Raw genomic sequence first — 22,081 nt, forward strand, 5'->3', positions numbered from 1 at the left:
TCCCCTCAGCAGCGCCGCGGGAGCCGGGTCCCTGGCGTGCGGCACATTTACACCCGTGTGCTGAGCGCTGGCGACAGGAGCACGGCTGTGCCACAACAGCCCACCTGCCGTGAGCCCTGGCAGAGCCCAGCTGCTCTTCGGATGGGGCAGAGAATTGGTTAAAACCCCTCCAGCCTGGTTAAAAAGGAACCCCTGGAGCTCTCCACTGTCCCTCCCGAGGCTGAGCACCTCATAACGCTGACTCCAGGACATCCAGAAAATAAAATGCTTTCTTAATACTGAGCATTTAACCCCCAGTCCTCAGAGTCTGTGTATCATCAATGGATGATACTAACCAGCTAAAAAGTTTTGGAAAGAATTCACACTTAAAGATAAGAAATAAAATGGCCCTGCCGCAGCAGGCTGGGTGCGCACTGAGTGTGCAAGATGCAAGACCTGGGAGCTTGGACCCGATTTCAACCATGAAGATGAATAGGAACCCATGTAATGGGAAGTTTCGGGACTAGACAGGACACGTGTCAAATAATGATACCTAAATCGGGTACCTGAGTGATACGGGGGATTACAGGGGTAATTTTGAAATGGAGCTTAAATGGCTTTCACAGATTGCAAGTTCTGTTATGGCTGCAGTAAATTTGAGCCAGTAAATTTGAGCCTTTAAGGAAGTATCAGAAAGATGACAGTTTTCATTTGGGAAAAAAAGTGAGTCTGGAGTGGAGACTAATCTCAGTTGCCAGTACAGAAATGGCTGTGAATTTCTGTTTGGAGCTATTACATAGAAGAGACATTGCTGAAATATTATATAAATTCTTTAACAGATTTTCTAACAGTATTCTGTACATTATAATAATTCAAAATTCAGCATGTGATTTTCCCAAAATGCCTAATGTTTAATCCCACTTTTCTCATTGGGTTATTTATTAACACTTGGTAAACAAAGCACTATATATTTATGCATATCGTTCTGTTTGGAGCCTCACTTTTTTCAAAATGGAAAGCAATCTATTGCTTTGTGTTTTATTATTGATTCCTGCCTTTACATCATCAGACTTTTTGCTAACACATGTCAGAAACCTCAAGGTAAGTAATCAACCATGTGTGCGGCTCCCACTCCTCAGATATTAATTTCTTGCAGTTTATCAGCATTTATCAGGGAGTTCATACAATGCTGGCAGCAGGAGCTCTGTGTTCTCTGGTACCCCCTGGATGCAAGATCAAAGCTGAGACTCAGATTGGTTGAGATCTAATCAGCTTCAGTTTTCAATCAGCTCATAGGTTGTATTTCTCTTTTTTAAAACATCCCTTTCCTCTGTTTTCTCTGTGATCACTGCATAGTAGTGAAATGTTTTAGTTAAATATTTAAATGTGTAAAGCAATCAGCAGTGCCAGGGAACTGACCTTGGCACCTGTTAAGCAGTGCAAGTGAAAAGATGCTTCTAAGAAGAAGAAACCAGAGATGGAACAAGGCATCAAGATAAATGCTCTCTATCCAAATAACATGGCAGGATTTTTCTCAAAAGATTTGCATGTTAGCAGAACATAAGATACATCTCTGTCCGTCAAAGGGGCTGTTCTGGTTTTGACTGGATCTCCAAGTAAGGGAGTACTGCCTGATGTTTTGCCTAATTTTCTGTTAAGTTAAGTTGCTGGCCACTACTCCTTGCCTCTGTAAATTATTTCCCTCTCTCTCTGTGTTATGTACTCTGAAAAGTTACGGAAGGCAAATCTCTTTAGGGAGCATTTTGAGTTATTGGGTAGAACAGGACAAAGCAATTTACAGTTGATTGCTGTTGATTAGGTTATGATTTTTGCCAACCTTTTTCTTTGAAAATCAGGATAGTGACATATCTAATTTTTAAAAGCCAACTTGAGATTTAATGCTGCAAACTAAATGCCAGGGATTCTTATTTTTTAACCATCATGTAGCCCAGATATAATGTCGCTTTTTCCTCCTGATTACCATAGTGCTTGTTGCTCTCTGTGCGTGTTACAATGCTAAAGCCTCTCTAAATGGAAAACTGCCAAAGCTCTGTGCAATGCTCCATGCATGCATGCAGAGCACTATGGAAAAGTCAGTTGATTCTCCCAGTTTTGTTCTATACATTATGCAAATGCAATTTGATTGAAATGGAGGAGTTTGCTTTGTTAGGGTGAAGGTCTCAGTGCCCATCCTGCCTTGGCCCTTTTAAGCAAGCAGTATCCAGTGGAGAGTGGTGAAGCATGGCTGGAATTCTGGCTGGCTGATGACCTTAAAGCTATCAAAGCTGCTTTTAGAGCCGCAGCCAGGTGAACACTGTTGGCAGAGCCAATTCTGCTGAAAATGAAACAAAAGCCAAGTCAGAGATCCCTGTGTGCACTGGCACACCTTGTTCCTATGCATGCAGCTACTGAGGACAGGAAGGTTTTTCTATATTAACAACACCTGTAGAACTCTACATTCAGAGCATTCAAAGCCCTGCTAGCACAGACACAGCCTTGCCTTTATGGCTCTCTCATTTGGCAGCAGCAGGACTCCTGCATAGCTCACAGCGGAGTTGCATTATGGGCTCTTCTCTGTGGCACCCAATTAGCATCACTTGGGGTGATGAAATCTTCAATGTTGCTGTAGATCAGAAATAATTTACATTTTTTGTCTTTCCTATGTAGCATTTCGGGAGGTATGCAAATACCTCTTTCAGAGTTGTGAATTCCCAGAGGTAACTTCAAGTTAATTGTACAGTCTTTGCTGAGTCTTTCAGTTATGGTTTAGTTTCCCAAGCTGTGTAATCAGGGCTTCTTTCAGCAGTACTGTAAAGGAGTCCTCTTTTCCCTCCCTGTTTTCTTGAGGGTTTAAATTTCTCTTTTCCTCTCCAATTTCCATAGATTTTTTTGCACCTCTGTTCTTTTCTGTCGCCACAGCAAAACGTATTAAAAAAAATAAGAGTTTGTTCCTGTTACACAAGTAAAATATAATAAATGTCTAATAAGTGGTGCACCTGGCAAATATGTGAAAATAATAGAGAAACGTTTTATGAAGTGACAATTACCCAGGGTAGAGGATGTTAAAACCTCATTTTGGTCTAGAATTGCCTAATCATTTTGATTGGCACACTATTGCTTTCTACCCACACAGCTTAAAATGACCTTGATGTTAGTGATGTCTCAAGCTCCATCCAAGTGAATCATTAAAAATGAAAAAACCCAAAACAGAACAAAATCACAGATGTATGGTCACGTAATCCCCTCCCCTGTGCAAATCAGGGTCAGCTGGAGCAGGTAGCTGGGCAATGTCCAGCTAGAGTATCTCCAATGAACATCAGCCCAAATACAAAGTCAGTAATGCCTTTCACAGATTTTTCAGTGGGTTCTTTTTCAATAGAAATTGCAGGGTACTCCTAGAATATTTACAGAATCAAAACAGAACTCCTTCAAAACTAATGTCAGATGCACTATCCTGATAAAGAATGTGCACAACAGCAATTGTACAGTATCTTTTAATTATTTGGAGGCAATATTCAGAATTGCAGAATTTTTGGCTAAAGAGCACATTTTTGTAGGGTTTTTTTTTCATTCTTAAACTGTTTGGTAATTCCACTGTAAGGAAAAGTGTGTACCAAACAAACTGACATTTCACAGACTTCCAGCTGTTCATTTTCCAGGCTCCATACCTCAGTTTGTGTTTTGTAAGGGGAAATGAGACTGTAATCACTGTAATCACTGTAACAGATAATGATAACTCCAGTACTGGAAAGGTTGCATTTGAATTGGTGCAAACTCTATACAGGCATTAAAGGAATCCACATGTGCTTGTGAAACAGGAGATATGTACACAGAATTCATCTGGATGACAATAACAGCTTGAAAGATGAACCTGAAAAAATACACATTTTTTTGCCAGACTCTTACAGCAGAAGAGAAGCCTCCTCACTCAAACAATAGATTTAATATAGTATCTTGAATAGAACCCCAAAATAAACAAAAAATATCTCTCTGTGTCTCACTTTGCAACTCATAAAACTTCTGACTGTGAGAGGTACTGAAAGCCTTAAATGTACTTGAGATGTGTAACCACTTATTGTGTCCTTACCCCTGTATTTGGTGAAGCAGGTAAACACGAGTCCACAAAATGTGACCCCCGAGGCTCTTGGAGGCAAATGAGATAACGTGTTTGCAGCTGAGCTGATGGGAATTGAGTTACACAAGCTGTTATTTTAACAGCACTCAGGAAGTTTGTTTAATGTCCTCTCTTTCAGAACAGAGTACGTGATATTGTTGTACAGCTTCTGATATTTGCACCTACTCTGGGAGCAAATATGGGAAAAAAAAAAGTGTTCTGACTGCTTAGTTATTTTCCCCCTCCATGCAGTCTTTCCTCCTCTCTGTAATCCTGCTGAATTACCTTCCTATCTAGTCATGTTACAATGAGAGCTGGTGGGGTGAAACAGGAAAAATTCAGGAGTCTGAAAAAGTGCAAGGGTTCATCTGATGGTTTGGATGTATGTGACTGGAAAAAATGCCCAAACTGGTTTTTGAACTTGGATACAATCTGTTTTTTGGGGTACTACAGGATCCAAATCCTGGAATTCCCAAGAAAAAGGTGTCACTAGGAGGAAAAGATACTTTGGGTTTGCTCAAGATCACCATACAGCCAACTTATATTCAAGGGAGACCTGTTGAGCAGTTTTCAGTGTGTTCTTTAGTCTCAATGATATTTCATTATAAATGGCACTGAGCATTTGAGCCTCTTTTCCTCTCATTCTCTCTCATATTTCAGAAGTCCAAGTTTATTTTCAGCTAGAAGACACTTTTTGTGTCACTTGAGCAAAATACAAAATGAACAATGTTCTAAGTTTAACTTACCTTTCAAAACCACAGTATTTAAGGTACACTAACGTAAAACAAAAGCCAGAAGATTCACCGAAGTTGGGAATTCTATAAGCAAAGTAACTGCAATCTGCCTCAAATTCCTTACTCGCTCTTCCCTCAAATTTACTTCAGTTTTATTAAAGATGATCTTTCTCAATCCTTCCTTCTGCTGGACAACTTCTTTTCACTTGTGACAACTACACAGGTGCAAAGGATTTGCTTCTAAATGCAGCTTTCCCACCTAAGTAATGATTTTTTTTTCCTTTTTTCTCTTTACAGAAGCGAAATGCTGATAATGACTTGGTGAGTGAAGCTTGGTTTTGTTTGGGGCACCAAGATCATATAGTGACAAAAATGTTCTTATTGTGTTCACAAAATGTTTCCATGAGTCCAGTCTGAGGAAATGGATATTCCTGAATGTATTTCTCTCATAGTCCCCAGCAACCTTATACCTGAGCATGCAAAGAAAATAGGTATTGTCCTACCCATTTTCTTGTTTAAAAAAGAGTGAGCCTAGTTGTGAGGAAGTTGAGAATAACATAAAATGGAATTTGGAGCCATCTGGAATTGTATTGATTATTTTTAAACAAGACAATTACTTACATCCCTGCTCTAGGATGTAGGGACATCCTCTGTCTACTCATCTACTCCTCTGGTAACCACATTCACTAATATTGTGAGGCAGCAGTAAACATTTGTGCTCTTTGAATAACCATTAAAAGGCACTCTCAGTAGAGGAAAAAACTCATTCTTATAATGGCAGAATTTTTGCTGCGGTGGTAGTATTTTGTTAGTCTGTAGGTATAACTTGTGGAATAGTGTCATCACATCAGTGAAACAGATATCCAAGGAAACACAGCTGTGCTGCAGTTCTTATATTGGGTCTTTCCTTTTTTGCTTTGGAGCAAATGTCCTGCCATGTTTCTTTTTAAAAATATGATCATGACTGATTAACACAACACGTCAGTGCAACCGCTAGTGCTCTTTCTGTCTTTTTTCATTTCTCAATCTACAGGTCGTCAATGGGATAGAAATCTATAGCATGAAAATTGATAGCAAAGTAACTTCCCGATTTGCCCACAATGTCATCACCAGTCGAGCTGTCAATCGTGGAAATGTGTCCAAAGAAATCTTCTTTGATGTTGAACTCCCTAAGACAGCCTTCATTACCAACTTCAGCATGTGTGTAATCTTTACAGTTTTCTTAAAGAAGACTAAAAATCTGTGCAAATTCAACTGGGAGAAACTGAATCCAAATAGTCATTTTACTTTGCATTTTGAAGGGATTTATAAATGCCTCCTGGGTAATTTTCTAGTACTACTAACTTAACAAGTAAGATATGTGGAGAAAGGCAAACATTGGTACATCTATAGAAAAGATGACTAATTTTCAATTATTTCTGTTCATCATCATGAACAGAAGGGAACCTTAGGGAATGGGGGACCTTTCCTGTGGATTCATCCACTTTTTCAGAAATTACACTTACTTACTCTGGTGTTATCAAAAATTTTCATTACTTAATTTCCCTGATGACATTATAGCTTAATTTAAAAATAATATTTGAATGTAAGGCAGGAAGTAGAATTATGCCTTTACATTTGTACCTTTAGTTGCAATCATATGCAGTTCTTCACATGATGAGGTTTTATTCAATAAAGCACATTTATCTCTGCTAATCACACATGCCTGCTTTATTTCCAGTGAAGAGAAGCAGTAGTTTTAGGGCACAACAGCTCATTAAAGCACGTTAGAATTTCTGTTATAGAATGAGAGGAGTCCCCTATGAGAATGGCTGCTTAGTGGTCTAAGGAGTTCAAGGATGAAGTGCTCCTCTGTAGACAGTGACATCTGGACACGTGAGTCCCATCCAGACAGTTGGTTTGTCATTAGATGAGACGGGATGGTGAAGCTGCTGAAGTGTTGGAATATGGCAGGTGTAAGTCATGTTGCTATAGCCCCGTTTTGATTTAATTCAAAGTAAAAATTGGTTTAGATTCTTTTATGATACTGAGCACAAAGCTCTTCATTCCAGCTAAATTCTCTGAGGAGCCTGACTTCAGTGAAAGGGCTCAAATCCTGGCAATAGCAGGTCTCTGAAAGTGGATATTAACAAACCAATCAATATAGGGAGAATTCCTATARTAATGTTCAACTAAACTAGGACTTRCTCATCTGCAGGACAATTGATGGTGTCACCTATCCTGGAATTATAAAGGAAAAAGAAACTGCAAAAAAGCAATATGAGAAGGCTGTTTCAAGAGGACAGACTGCTGGTCTTGTCAAGTAAGGATTATCTTGTGTGGCTTCCACACCATCTTGCCATAGAAAACTGTGAGATTAGAAATGCTGTTTTGGTTAACTGTGTTACTGATATTATGGAACCAAAGAACAATCATTAAGTTACAGTTATTGTAGCACAAATTGTAAAAAGGAGGTTGCAACCTCTGACTGCACAGGCACTATCTGCAACTATGGAAAGACCTTTCCTGCAACTTTCATTGACTTTGTGTGACCTGTTCCTGGGATTAAGCTCACTGGTAAACTTGGGTAAATTCTACAAGCTGAGTATGATTTTGAGTACTGATTGATGATTTTTAGCAATAGATCAAAATTCCCATCATCGTTTTACGACTTTTTGAAAATCATATGTCACCAACTCAAACAATAAATATTGTGAAAGAGGATAACAATATTCTTTTTCCTACCCACTTAAATACAGAGCTTCAGGAAGGAAAACAGAAAAATTCACTGTCTCAGCCAACATTAAAGCAGCCAGTAAAGTCACTTTTGAACTCATATATGAGGAACTGTTGAAGCGAAAGTTTGGAAAATATGAAATGTTCATCAAAGTAAAACCAAAACAGCTTGTAAAAGATTTTGAGGTAAATGGCAGACTAATAAAATTTGACTGTTACTTAAGAGATCTTGAAATTCTATATATCTGTTGAAAGTGGAGTACCACATTCATTCCAATTGGTTCAGAGGTGAGTTAAGGACCATGATAATGTTTCTCATGAGTCCCATGGGGAGTCCTCACCAACCTGCTTTAATCACAAATTTGCTCATCCACTGAGCATTCCAATAGAAATCATGCGTGAAAACTTGAAAAAGCTATTACAATGTGTTGGAGTAACTGTCTATGCCTTTGTAGCATAAATACATCTTTCTCACACCACCCTGAAACAAGACCATCTTTAAATCACAGTGATACATATGTCACATTCTGGAATACTACAGCTTTTGTGTTCTAAAACTGTTCTTCAATTATCCCTATCTGTCTTGATAGAATTCCAGTATCTAGCTTTTCAACAAGTTATATTTCTATTAAATTTTACTTATTTCTAGCTTTGTTTTTAACTTCTGTACATGAAAAGGCCTGCTTGGCTGAATGTATGTGTACAAGTGTAGATTTAGACTGCCATTATGAATTACGAAAGTAAATTACTTTTGCTTTATGAAAATCCCACTTTCACATCTGTAATTGCTGATCTTCCAGTAAATGGCTTACTTGATGTATTGTGATTTCATCAATGACAATTATTTTTTATAAATATTTCAGATTGAAGTAGATATCTTTGAGCCCCAGGGTATCACTGAACTGGAGGCAGAAGGAACATTTATCACCAATGAGCTGCAAAATACCATTAAAAAAAGTTTTTCAGGAAAAAAGGTACATTGGTTACTGCATTCTATAATTTACTTATTATGGTTATAATTCTGAAATAATGACGTCAGTGCTAGCAATGGAAGTGAGAGGAAACATGGATGCCAGTAAGATTATGTCGTACAGAAGGACTGAATCAGTAACAAGCAGTTTTCTTGTGTGTGAACGTGGTAGAATTCCTAAAACATACAACAGTTTTATCAAAGATGTTATTCAGAGTGGAGAGCTGGCCCAAAGCAGATGGAGAAGTAAACAAATGGAGAAAGTCCTAGATAGCAGCCTTCATTATCAGTTACCACCAATAAATTTCTAAACACGTATGGATACATACAGACTAGAGGCCAGCCTGATAAAATAGGTTATTCTTTTGTCTGTGAATATAAATATACCAGCTTAAAAAAAATGCAGATGTATTCTGTAGAAGATTTTCAGCTTTTAAGGTTCAGACCTAAGAAGGGCTTTTCTTTCCAGGGGCATGTCTCTTTCAAGCCAACTCTTGATCAGCAGCGAACCTGTGAAAATTGCTCACAGTCTGTCTTGGATGGGGATTTTACTGTAAGATACGATGTGAAGAGAACAACTACAGATAATTTGCAGGTAAATATAACAACTTGAAATTCTGAACTGTTGAGCAGTTTAACTTGGGTAGTAAAGGTCAGGGAGCAGTGAGGGCCAGCTGTTCCCTGAGGGACAGGGAGCTGAGAGTGAGCAGGAAGTCAGCCTTCAGGGTGGGATCCAAAACAGTAGAATCTATGGATAGGAACAGGTATAGGTGTGATATGGCTGGAGACAGATGCTCTGACTGTAGCTCAGGCAGGGTCTAAAGGCCCAGTCTTGCACTTAAATGACACTCCTGGGCCCATGGACAAAGGTGAGACTGGTCAAGGCCATTGAAACCTTTTAGTCCACCCAGAGGCTGGACACTAATTGAGAATGTCTCCTTTATCTGTTTTACTTTTATAATGTACCAAAGTTTTTGGTGGTGGTGTGGTGTTTTTTAAACTTTTTTTTTTTTCAGATTATCAATGGCTACTTCGTACACTTCTTTGCACCAACAAATCTTCCGAAGTTGTCCAAGAATGTTGTTTTTGTATTGGATACTAGTGGCTCAATGAGTGGAAGACCAATGGAACAGGTAAGTTATTACATTAGTATAGAGTTTCAGTGAAAGAGCTGGAGCAAAGTGTTGGCAGGGAGATGGTGCTGGAAGGGACACAATGCCTTACTGTGCACATGTGCTGCTTAAGCTGTACCAAGTGGCTTGATGGTGTGACCTCTGTAACACCTAGTACCATATGTTCTAGTTTACAGTGTTACCACAGAACAAAAATCTATATATTTAGGCTATATTTACTTCTACCTGTCATTAGTTCAAACCTCTAAATAGCAACATTTCCAGCGAGTGCTCTCACATGTACTTGACAGTTCCAAACTAAGCTATGCATACAGATYAYGTGCATTTTCTCTGTTCATTCTATWTCTGRGAAGTAGCAGCTCTCTTCAGAGTTATGACTGAGCTGATGCTCAGAATTTTCTTGTTTTGGTGCTGCATCAAATTATCCAGGCACGCTTATAAGCTTCTCCACTAATCTGTAGCTACCCATTTGCCATGCCAGCTTATCTCAGTGTAAGCAACCAACATCATGACAGGAAATCTCATTTTCATCTCAGCTAGGAAGATTTACCAGGTGTTATTGCAGCTGACTGACTTCCCTAGAGTTACTTTGAAATAGACACAGGGACTGGCAAGAATGGAACAAGCTCAGAATTTTTGCAATTTACACTGTATAGGAGAAAAAAAATAGCAAAATGCTGACAGATTAATAATATAAAATCTGAAAGCACCTATTCTGTTAAATGTTGAACCATATATCTTAAATAATCTCATGAAATCTCTTTGTCTTATAGACAAAAGAAGCACTGCTAAAAATCCTAGATGACATTAAAGAAGATGACTTCTTCAATTTCATATTATTTGAAAGTGAAGTATCTACCTGGAAAGAAGCATTAATCAAGGCCACTCCTGAGAATTTGGATGAAGCAAGGAAGTTTGTTCAGCACATTTCTGTTGGAGGCTGTAAGTACTTGACTGGCCTTGCCAGTAGGTCATTGTGTAAGTTAATTTATTGATTGATTCTGTGAACATCATGCTACAGTTTTGTTGGGGTTTCAGATTGCTGATGAGGCACGCCTGAAGTTGAATTTTACTCAAAACATTTACTCAGACATCTGTTTCTCTTTATGTTTCCAAAGCCCAGGTACTTTTCTATCTAGACATCCCTCTGCTTGTAAATCCAAATCTTTCATTTTCATGCTGTAATGAAATCTCTTCAGATCCCAGCGAAAAATGGACCTTTATTGTGAGTCTCTGCTGAACACAAATTTCTATGTCTACCTCACAGCGACAAATTTACATGGTGGTTTGATGAGAGGAATTGATATTCTGAATGCTGCTCATGAGGAAAACCTTGTTCCCAAGAGAAGCGCTTCCATAATTATCATGTTAACAGATGGCCAGCCAAACGTAGGTAAGCTTGTGTGGGATGGAATAATAAAGGGAGTTCATTAACTAACAAAAAATACTAGTTTTTGGCCTTCATCTTTGACTTCTGGATTTTTTTTATGATTTAAATGCTACTATACCAGCATCTTAGTACTAAACAAAGTTTTTTGTAATGTCTCCTAAGAAATCTGAACATGAAAGTCACATTTGATTTTGTGATGATTTTATCTATTTTTGACAACAACTCAAACATTTCCTGGTCTGATGCAGGTGTATCAGACACTCAGGAGATTGAGAAAGCAGTAAAGAAGGCCATTGATGGCAGATACCCCTTATACAATCTTGGTTTTGGCAGTGGTGTTGACTACAGCTTCTTGGAGAAGATGGCACTGGAGAACAAAGGATTGGCCCGTCGGATTTATCCTGACTCTGATGCAGCTTTGCAGCTTCAGGTGCAGTAATTACCACATACATTAGACCAGAGATACATCAGTTCAGATATCTATACAGACAGTCTTATATTCAGGTTATCAAAATCCCAGTGTAATCTGATATTGAGATACTCCAGAGTCTTCTGTAAGTCTTCTGTAATCAGAGCATTAAAATCATAGAACAGTTTGAGTTGGAATGGACCTTTAGTTGCATTTCATTTTCCCCTTCCCTTATATAAGCAGGAAGTGCAAAGAGAGTAAAAGGAAGATGCTGTGGGCTATGGCAGAGTTCAAAACTTGGCACAGGGTGATGCAAGACACTCTGGTGTGCAGCAAAATTGCTGCRGTCATTATATCTCCTGCACCTCACAGATCATGTGGTTGATGTCATGTCAAGGGACAAGAGAGTAATAGAATACCTATCTAGGTATTCTATCTTTACTACAAGCAAATGTATCTTACCATACTTTTGAGGTATTTTAGAGTTGTATAAGACATGGAAATGGGTATAGGCCATACAGGGTTGACTATTTTTTTGCTTCTCTCATTTCAATAGCAACCATTCAAAAAAAAATCACCAAAGAATTAGATATTGGATTTCATTGCAAGTTCTGCTAAAATCAAATACCCAATCTCCTTTGATTATGGTGTCATGTCAGTCTCTGTAGAGAAGACATCTAGAAAATTATCAAATAGCAGGAAGCTTGGGATCCCTCTTGATTTATATTGATGGAGCTCATCATGCACAGCATGTTGGTCTCAGATATTTTTCCTCTCTCTTAGCAAGACTGAAGGGTTTGTATGTCCTTTCTAGTTTACATTATTGTACACTTTCAGGCCTTGTACTCTGAGATTTAACCAAATATTTAAATATTTTTTATTAAATATACTTTGAGTATTCATTGCTGAAATAGCAGGATGTTTCTGGTTACAGATCTACCAATGAATTAAGGAAACAATGATAGTTAAATGCTTTCTTGCTTCCTTTATTTTTTTAAAATCTCACAGGGGTTTTATGATGAGGTATCAAATCCCATGCTCATAGATGTGGAGTTAAACTACCCAGAAAATGAAATAWCAGACCTAACTACCAACAGTTTTAAGCATTTCTATGGTGGCTCTGAGATTGTGGTGGCTGGGCGCTTTGTGGACAGCAACCAAAACCATTTGACTGTAGATGTGAGAGGTGAAGGTGTAAGTATGGATYTCTTTGACTTATGTAAGCTACACAAAATCTCAGAATGTTTCTTTACCTGTATTCTGATGAACAAAAATGCCATGTGAATTTGGAAACTGGGTTATCTTTGGTAGTGCACACCTCTAAACTTCACAGAAACAATGGGACAAAATTCCTCATACAACACTGAAAATTTCCTGGGCAAAGTGCTGTGTAGAACTAGACTGGTTTTCAATTTAATAAGATTTTCAGGTGTGACGGTCTTAATTTTTGGGATGTTCTGACAGTCCCTGGCTACTTGTGTTACGGAGAACATCTTACTCCCAACAGGCTAACGATGCCCTGTCATACAGTACACAGCAAGATGCTGAGCAGACAGCTCAGGCTTTCCAAGAACAACAATACATATTTGGAGATTATATTGAAAGGCTCTGGGCTTATCTTACCATTGAACAACTCTTGGAAAAACGGTAATTATACCTGCAATATCATTTTAGCTATGAACCTCTTACACCATCTGACTCCTTCTAGGATGTGAAGCTGACATTTCACATCCCACWGAGGTGCCARTGGGAAGGCATAAAAATCAGTGAGGGAAATCCACCAACCTGTTCTTCTCCCTAGCCTCAGTATTCCTGTTTTGGTTGCAAATTAARCAATGTTAAATTATTGCAAGTATAAAGCACAGTTTTGCTTTTCTCTTGGATAGCCAATGGAATCAGAAGTGCTCTTAGACTGTAACAAATATGTSTTACTGATAAATTACCTGCAGAGGAATTACTTCACTTTAAAGTGAAATATTTAATCTGAAKTTTGGTGAGTAATTCAGCAATCACTGATACTAGGAGTCTCTACCTATATTCAGTATTACAGCTACAGGGGAAGAAAAGGAAAACCTTACAGCTGAAGCCCTGGCTCTCTCACTAAAGTACAAGTTTGTAACACCACTGACATCCATGGTGGTAACAAAACCRGAAGAAAATGAAGAAGGGATTGCTGATAAACCCACTGAAGGTATAGACATCTTCACAATTGTACTGTATTTGAGAAGCCAGGTGTTCCTGGCTTTCATGTGGGCACAGTTTTAAATATGTATCTGAAAAATCTACTTTCCAAGCCTGGCATGTGTGTGGTTTATGAAAAATTGCTTTTCATTGTAAAGCTCATTTCCATGAAACCATCCTTCATTACTAAATAATATGAGAAAAGTACTCTAAATTTAAAATAAATGTATTTTAAACTAAATATATAAACTATTACAGAAAAACACCCTGGAAACCAAGAAGCATTTATAATCTAATAATCCAGCTATATTCAGATGACTTTAGTTTCACCTTTATTTTTCTACATACTTCAGCCTATGGGTAGAAGTAGTAACCTCTTTCCGCATGAAGAGGAAAAATTTGCATGAGCTCTTCCTCAGGCAGGATGTATCAGGTTGCAAAAAGATTGAGGTTACAAATGTAAAACTCAGTGTTCGTCTATATTACAGAAAGAGAAGCAATTATATTGAAAGCACACAATTTGTTTTCAACTCCTCTGATACTTCAGCTAATTATGAACCACATACTCAGTGAAACATAGTACTTTCATAGTGTTCAGCCTCTCTGTTTAACCCCTGAGTAACAAATGCTTTATTGCTCTTCAGTGAATCAAGGCATTGCTGTCTGCTTGGTGTGGCCCCAAGCCGCCCTAAATTCATCTGCATGTATTGTTTGAGCCATCCTTACCTCTCCCTCATCCTACAGGTCTGACAGAGACTTTCCAGTTACTTCTATCAGCATCCATTATTTTTTTCCCCAAACTTTTGCTTAGAGCCCCTAAAAGGTCCTTACAGGCTCTGTGTGGGCTCTCTGCTGCCTTCTAGATGAAAAAATTTCTAATCTCCTGATTTTGGCGTAGGAACTTAAGGCATTTTAGCATAACAGAGATACTGAAGATTAGTGAGATTTTTTCAGCTGCAGTAACCAGTGCGTTGCTCAGTGCCCTTCAAATCTAAATAATTCTTCAGACATTCTGCTGATAAATTTTTGCATTCTTTWACATAACTCTCATAATGGAATGCTGACATAAAAGCCTTTCGTGATTGATTTAACATTCAAGTCACTATATAGCATAATGACTTTAAAGTTTACAGCTGGACTGCATAAGATGGAAACCTCAAACATCTGACAGAAGTGGCATCCACTCACTCATCTTCAGTTCTTTGCTTTCCATTTCCAGGTACTTACAGTACAAAGKCTCTTTTCTGAATTTCTTTCCAAGGAAATCCTCTCTGTATGTAGGAAGTATAGAGCAGTAACAGCAGAAAATATTCAAAGCACTGCTTCTATATAAGGAAAGAGTAATTTTTCTCACCCTGAAGTCTCAATTCACAAATTAATTTACTAAATCATCCAATCAGCATCAATAGATTCATCTAAATGCCTCAAAAATCACAAATTAGCAAAACCAATAAGGAACATTTTGTACTATAGGTATGSCCTAACAATAAAACAAATTCCAAATAGAGCTCTTGTTCCATACATAATAAACCAGAGTTCTGTTCTCCCACATAAGAGGGTTTTTTGTTTTTTTTTCAATAAGTTTCTGTTTATTCTACAAATACTGAGTTGGATCATTGGGAAAAAATGGAATTGCAAACTACTGAAGATACCTGATTGAGTTGTCAAACAGTTTTAATTATTTTTACAATGTTTTAATAGGGTGACAATCCTTCCTGTTTAATTGAATAACTGGAACTATTGATTTCTCTTTTTCTTCTTTTTACTTCCTACTTGCCTGTGGTAACAGCTGAAGGTATGTACAATTCTTATTGAATTTACTGAATATTTTTAATAGAGATGGATTTCCTACATTACTTATTTGATCTAGGATGCAATATTTGAATAAAATTCTTGATGAATTAATCAAGATCATGTTACAAATAGATGTAAARCTTTTCAGATGGGTAAGTTTGTGAATAGTGCTTTCAGTTCAGCTCCTGTCTCTGATGGCTGCAGCATCCCACCACCACAAAATTCAGGCCCAGTACAAGTAAGTTGCTCTCCAGGGCTGGCTCTGGGTATTTCCAGGCACCTGTGTGTAGCAATCTCATATAGAGATGTCTTCATTCATGCAATGATTGTCACTTCTAAAGCACAAAGCCCTGTCTTCAGACACCCTGGCAGAATTTCACATGCAAAAACAGTTGAAGAGCACAAAAATGTGGAACCAGTGGGCATACCTAACTTCCCAAAAGTAAGTTTGGAACCAACTGGCACACAGGGATTAGAGAAAAGCAGGTTGTCCCTACTTACAGAAGTAACATTTTTGCTGAAAAGCAGGGTGTGCTTTCAGCTTCTTCATGACTGTTGCCCTGYCACACTATTAAATAACTTATTTTGACTAAATTTTTATTTTGTAATATTTAGAATTGTATACAMAATTACAAGATTTTGGTTTGGTTTTGGTGGAAGGCAGGAAGTGGGAGAGGTTGGTTTTTGTTCCTTGTAGCCTCTAACATTTTGTTTCATTCAAGCAGGAATGTTCACAGCTCCTGTACTGGGTAAGTAATTAATACAAGTTTTTGAATGGAGCAGGATCTGTCAACTGAAATTACCAGAGAGGTAGAGACTGCCTTTTCTGGCATTACAACTGTACTTWAACAAAAACTACCAAATTCTGCTCACTACTKAAAGCATACCTAAAGATTGAACAAWAAGAGGTGAAAAAGTCTCAGCTGAATAGTTTTTAAGGAGTAAATGCCTGTTCATCAAACCAGTGTTTTTTCCTGAAAGCTGTTCCCAAAGAACAGAGGATGGACTTCAATTTGCATCTCCTTTGCAATATTATAAAGCAAGGAACTATGATGTCAGCATCTCTGGRTAAATTAACATGTTCAGTCACTTGTACAAAAAGCATCTGCTTTATTAAAGAGGCACAGCTACTGATCCATCAAATTGCTGGCTGGGCAATCCTGGAAACGGAGGAGTTAGATTTATGTTTTTGCTCTGGAGATTAGTGCCGGACTGTATCTGTCTGTGTAGCTATTTCAAGTCTTCATGGAAAAGACTCAAATTCATTCTGGGAAAAACACAAATGTCARAAAGTCAGAAGTTTTCAATGGATGATGTTGCATTTCCTTGCTGATACCTTAATCCTCAAGTCTGAAATATATGTGTCCTACAGACATATTACTTAAGCAATGTGGAAAGCAGCAAAGCAATTCAGACTACAAGTGAAATCTGTCTCTATCCTGAAGCCTTTTTTGATTCTAAAGCAGCACAAACTATCATTCCATAGACTACATGCTTTAAAAAATARGATGGAATTAGTGATTTACCTGACATATTAGTTCCCTGACATCTTACATGGACCATGCAGATAGTGTGCAAATTTTCCATTTTTGTGTGAGTTTTTCTGACAACTTTCTTTCCTTCTGCAGGTTCACCAGTAAATTACAGATATGGATCACCACCTCCATGGTACACTAGTGGTGAGTAGTTTGAGTAGTGTCTGTCTAGGAGAASAGAAGAGGGTATTTAAGGCTAAATTAGACAATTCTTGTTAATATTTTCAATAATTCCCTTCCATAAAAGCCGCCATTTTTCATTTTTAAGGAGCAAATATTTTTATTTACTTTAAACATCTCTCAATGTCTTTTAAAGATCAAGGAATTGAAACCAGATGTGGTCATTTTTTCAGTCTTCCTTCCCATCAGTACATTTTGTGTTGATAACTGTTATGAAATAATTTATATTTAGTTATTAAATTTAAATATAAAATAATATTAAATGCTCATTAGGAGCTTTGACTCTGTGTATCACCATACARACACTGTTTCTTTGTCTTTATAGTTGATGGAGATCCACACTTCATTATATCAGTGCCACAAAAAAAGGATGCYATTTGCTTCAATATCAATGAAAACCCTGGTACCATCTTAAATTTAATAAATGACCCAGTTACAGGTGAGTTTTTAACTTTTTTTAAAATACAGTACACCAGGATAATTCTAACAAATTTTTTTTAAAGGCTGTTTTTCTCTTTATAATGCATAAGGGTTTTTTTACCAGCAACGTTACGAGGAGATCCTGTAGCTATGATAGGGTGCCATTACCATGACTTTTTCCACTTCTTGGAGCAAAATGAACTTTTAAACTGTTTGAAAATCACTGTGAGGGTTCAGGGTAGTAATTTGTCTCCTTGAGTTGTAGCAGAAGYAGTAAAATATTCCTTAGGCTACCAGTTCATGGAATATCTGCTAAAGAGAGACTGTCACACAGATTCTCTGTGCCCATCACAAACTCCCTGTGCTCTGGGAAATRTTGAACTTTTCTCAATAAAATGATTGCTGGCTTTGTGGAAATTCACAGAACAGCTCCCAGAACTTTATTTTACTTTGGCACAAAAGTGCACAAGTAATTCTGGTCTATTTTTTAATTCTCATTTAATTCCTTAAGTTGGTAAATTTTCAAGATACTCCTTGACATCAGTTGATTGGGTCCTGTCTGTGAAACAATATTTGTATTTTCATTTCTGTATTAGGCATCACAGTCAATGGAGAACTTATTGGTGATAAGAGAACAAATAGTGAAGCAAACATCCAAAATTCRTATTTTGGAAAACTTGGCATTGCAAATAAGCACCTGGATTTAAGACTGACAGTAACTCCTGAGAAGATCACAATTCAGAATGGTGATGAAAAAACAGGTTTCACCTGGCTGGACTCAGTCACCTTGCAACAAGCAGGGTAAGACTTATTGAAAGGGTATCAGGCTCTTGTATTACTTCTACACRTCTTAAAATATTTTAAAATGTTGATTGATAATATACTTCTAAGATTTTTTTGTGTGAATCTACAAAACAAATTGATTCAAGCCTGCTGGATTCTGCTCTCTGYTTTGTTGTGGAACAGCTGTATTATTCACTAACTCCTCCACTTGGAATAAGTAAATGAAGATTTTYCCCCTTGTTTAATATTACTATGACTAAGGTAAAACTAGGTTTGGTATTGTGGTAATGTAGCAAGTGTCTTACAAATACTTCAGGAGTAATTTCASACATAGTATGTAATCTTTCAAAGGCAAAATGTTTCACAAAATAATCTCCATTTTAAAAATAGAACTTGTGGCAGTTACATAATTGGTGTATTTTGTCTTGTCAACAGGTATATTTCCCATGGGATCTATTACAGAATCATTTATACCTGTGCAAAAGGTTTATAAAAGGAACTGACAACATTTTCTCTTCCTGCTTCTTTGCATTTCACTGKGTAGAATAAAATTCCCTCCTTCTCTAGGGCTGGCAGTGCAGTAGAAAGAGCAATCTGTAAACACGTCATTTGTAAACAGGGGAGTTTTATTATTATCAACACACAGATGATACCACCGACAGAATCTGAAGCAAATCTTCTTTATCCTRGCATTAAAATAGGCAGTTTGGAAGTTGATTTCTCTGAAAAAATAAAGGAAAAGTGTCATATAGCACCCAGGCAAGGAAGTTTTATCAATAGAATTTGAACACTGAGCATGAAGTGCTGTATCTACATATCACAAACCTATCCGTGACTAATTACACTGTTAAAGGACAGGTTTTGCCAAAACTATCTTACTGAAAAGTTTAAAGCCTTTTCCCATGTCATTTCATGTGATTCTGTGAGTGTGAGCACACATACAGAGACTCCCTYGGATGAAACGAGGGAGCAAACACTCTCTTTTAAAAATCACTGAGCAGTTTATAAAGCCACATTTGTTTCTTGGACATGTRTCTTCTTCTCACATTTCTTCCTGTTGCTGTTAAGCCTCGGAAAAACAATGTTCTAAGTAAKGTTTTTCTTTTTTTCCTCAGTTTAACTTTGATAATTAACAGTAAAAGAAATCTGGTSCTCTCAATGGGCAGTGGTGCCTCATTTGTTATTGTTTTGCACCAAGTATGGAAGAAACATCCTCTCCACCGGGATTTCCTAGGACTTTATACATTGAAAAGTGATCAACTATCTGAACAGACCCATGGATTATTAGGTATGACTTTGTTTAGTGTTTCCCTGTTGGTCTTTCCTTAGGAGGCTACATAGTTTATAGGCAGAATATTGTACTTGTGCTGAAAATAATCACACCCAGAAATTTCAGAGATCAGCACATGCATTTGTTGATTTTAAAAAAGCTGAAGATTTGGAGAACATGTAATAAATACAATGGGATAGATAAGATGCCAAGTGAGGCTATCTTGAAGGACATCTAGAAAAGACCATGATTTTACTGCGCACTCAGAAGCTGGAACATACATCCAGATGATATGGACACAATTCTGGGTTATAAACAGAAAATAATACCAGTAATACCACAGGCATATGTTCAGCCTTACCTGAAATTTCGTATTTGGTTACCCAATCAAAACCCTGAAGGGACATGGAAACCAGCACAGAAATGTAGAAATCCTGAGATTTCTGTTTGGTTTGTTTTGTTTTAGTGCCTGAAATTGTAATTTTGGCTTCTATTTTTAGGACAGTTTTTCCGGCCCATCGACTTCACCATATTTGAAATTCATCCTGGATCTGATCCCAAGAAACCAGATGCCACAATGATTGTTAAAAACAATGAACTGACAGTAACAAGGTACAAAATAATGAAGTCCTTAGCAAAGATTTAGGCAAAGATTGCCTTGTCCAAGTGCAGTTCCTACCTCAGTACTCCCATGGCTGTGTTTTCCCTTTCAGGGGCTGGCAGAAGGATTACAGAAGAGATCCTAAACATGGGGTTGACATTCCTTGCTGGTTTGTCCATRACAATGGAGCTGGGCTGATAGATGGTGTTCACACAGATTATATTGTCTCCAGTCTCTTTTAAACAACTACGACCTCCTTCAAATTCACAGGCAGACAGAATACKTGTCTGAAAGAAGAGTATTTTCAACATTATAAAAAGCATATTAAAAGCATATAAGCATATCATGTTTAGCAAGTTCGAGTTACGATGGATTCTCACGGTGAGTTTTACAGTGTATTTGATCAAATCTGAGGGGCAAGGTCCCTCATCCTCTGAAATGTCCTCTCCATTAGGTTTAAAACTCTGAATTAAAATGTTACTTTGTAATACATAACAGAAACTCTCTACCCAATTTTTAATCAATTATTAAGTGTCAGGGGTGATTTAAATAAAAGCATCAGTRTTCAGTGCCTGATTCTGTTACTCCAAAATCTATGGAAGTTCTGTCCAAATGCATTTTGAAATTGAGCACAAGAGGAGACCTGAGAGYCCAGCCCAGATTTCAGGATAATCCCGTGGTACTTGGAACCACCCAACCATTTGACTGTGCAGTGCTKAGGGCTGGTGCCAGCACAGGAGGTGACTGCTAGCATCCAGGACTTCCGTATTTTAGCATTTTAATTAGAACCTAACTTTTGAATGTCCAAATCTTTATAAATAAATAAAATACTACAGTTGCAAGCAGCACTCACATTTAAGTAATAAGAGCTCTTTTGTACTGTATCTTTCTTGTGTAAGACTCCTCCTTCTGCTGCCATAAAAGAACTTATGAACATATTCAGGACAAGAAGTATATAATCATTTTATACTGCAAGAAATCGGAAGCTATTGCTTCTAAAGCAAAAACCCCACCCTACCAAAAACATGTTCTCTCCCCTGCCCTTCTWTATTTCTTATTTACTTCAAGATTTATTTTAATCAAATCAGCCACAATGAGGCAGTTGTGGTCTCACATGGCAGAACAGAAAATTCCCCAAAAGTGGTAGGACAAGGAAAGTCACTGTGTGGAAAACTAGGATGCAGACACACATGAGGAAAGAGGAGTGTCGTGGGAGAAACTGAGATGATACAAGAGGTGATTTGTTAAGTTGAAAGAACAAGGGTAGAGGTGAACAAAAATGCATCAGGAAAATCAAAGAGAAAAGAACAGAGGAAAAATATACTTATTGTTAAATTTGTGGGAGGTACAGGCCTTTTCCAGGAACAAAATTCTTTACTGAAAGCAGTTTTGTAGAAGCAAAAACCTGGTGAGGATAGAGTGTGTCGTAGTGGCTACATATCTCTGCTTGCTAAATCCAGACAAAAGTGGTGAAAGAAAACAATAATTTCTACAGAGGGTAATAAGTTACTGAAAAATGARGGAGGCAGGGAGAGCAATAGGAAGGAATAAGAGAAGACCAGAACATTGCAACTAGCAAGATTATGTTTACATGGTTCTAAATTTTTGTTCTAAGATAACTAATTAGATGGAATAGAATGAAATAAAACAATGATCCATTTTGGATCCTGAGACAGCAGCTCTGGGACTGCCCATCAGGGCTGATCCCATCCTCAACTGCATTAACACAATAAACCAGAGCAGGGGACAGCAGACCTTGACCTACCTGGCTGTCAGTTTGGGCACAAGGCAATCCTGGGCCAGCCAGAACTTTGCTGTTTGGTTTACRGGGATGAGGCAAATCTCCAGAGCTGACAGGATCTTGTCTGTAACT

At 37.7% G+C, this 22,081-nt stretch overlaps 1 protein-coding gene and 1 long non-coding RNA gene across 2 annotated transcripts; one reads left to right on the forward strand and one right to left on the reverse strand.

Annotated features, from left to right (window-relative positions):
• Positions 1 to 966: 966 nt before the first annotated feature.
• Positions 967 to 20,450, forward strand: LOC130574649 (inter-alpha-trypsin inhibitor heavy chain H3-like). The gene is made up of 22 exons (XM_057367980.1): positions 967 to 1,080; positions 5,125 to 5,148; positions 5,861 to 6,027; positions 7,025 to 7,129; positions 7,566 to 7,728; positions 8,406 to 8,516; positions 8,982 to 9,107; positions 9,529 to 9,645; positions 10,419 to 10,585; positions 10,911 to 11,038; positions 11,284 to 11,465; positions 12,453 to 12,638; positions 12,952 to 13,091; positions 13,487 to 13,635; positions 15,415 to 15,420; positions 16,142 to 16,168; positions 17,048 to 17,098; positions 17,460 to 17,573; positions 18,151 to 18,355; positions 19,453 to 19,625; positions 20,108 to 20,219; positions 20,321 to 20,450. The coding sequence occupies exons 1-22, from the start codon at positions 991 to 993 to the stop codon at positions 20,448 to 20,450; spliced, it is 2,673 nt and encodes an 890-aa protein (XP_057223963.1). The 5' UTR covers positions 967 to 990.
• On the reverse strand, positions 16,127 to 19,475 carry LOC130574650 (uncharacterized). The gene is made up of 3 exons (XR_008965454.1): positions 18,812 to 19,475; positions 16,946 to 17,122; positions 16,127 to 16,686 (listed from the first exon to the last, which is right to left on the reverse strand). It is a non-coding gene; the product is annotated as an uncharacterized LOC130574650 (long non-coding RNA).
• Positions 20,451 to 22,081: the final 1,631 nt, after the last annotated feature.

This window comes from Malurus melanocephalus, unplaced genomic scaffold (genome assembly GCF_030028575.1).
Source record: "Malurus melanocephalus ecotype Western Australia unplaced genomic scaffold, MMel_1.1 scaffold_87, whole genome shotgun sequence".
Taxonomy (NCBI): Eukaryota; Metazoa; Chordata; class Aves; order Passeriformes; family Maluridae; genus Malurus; species Malurus melanocephalus.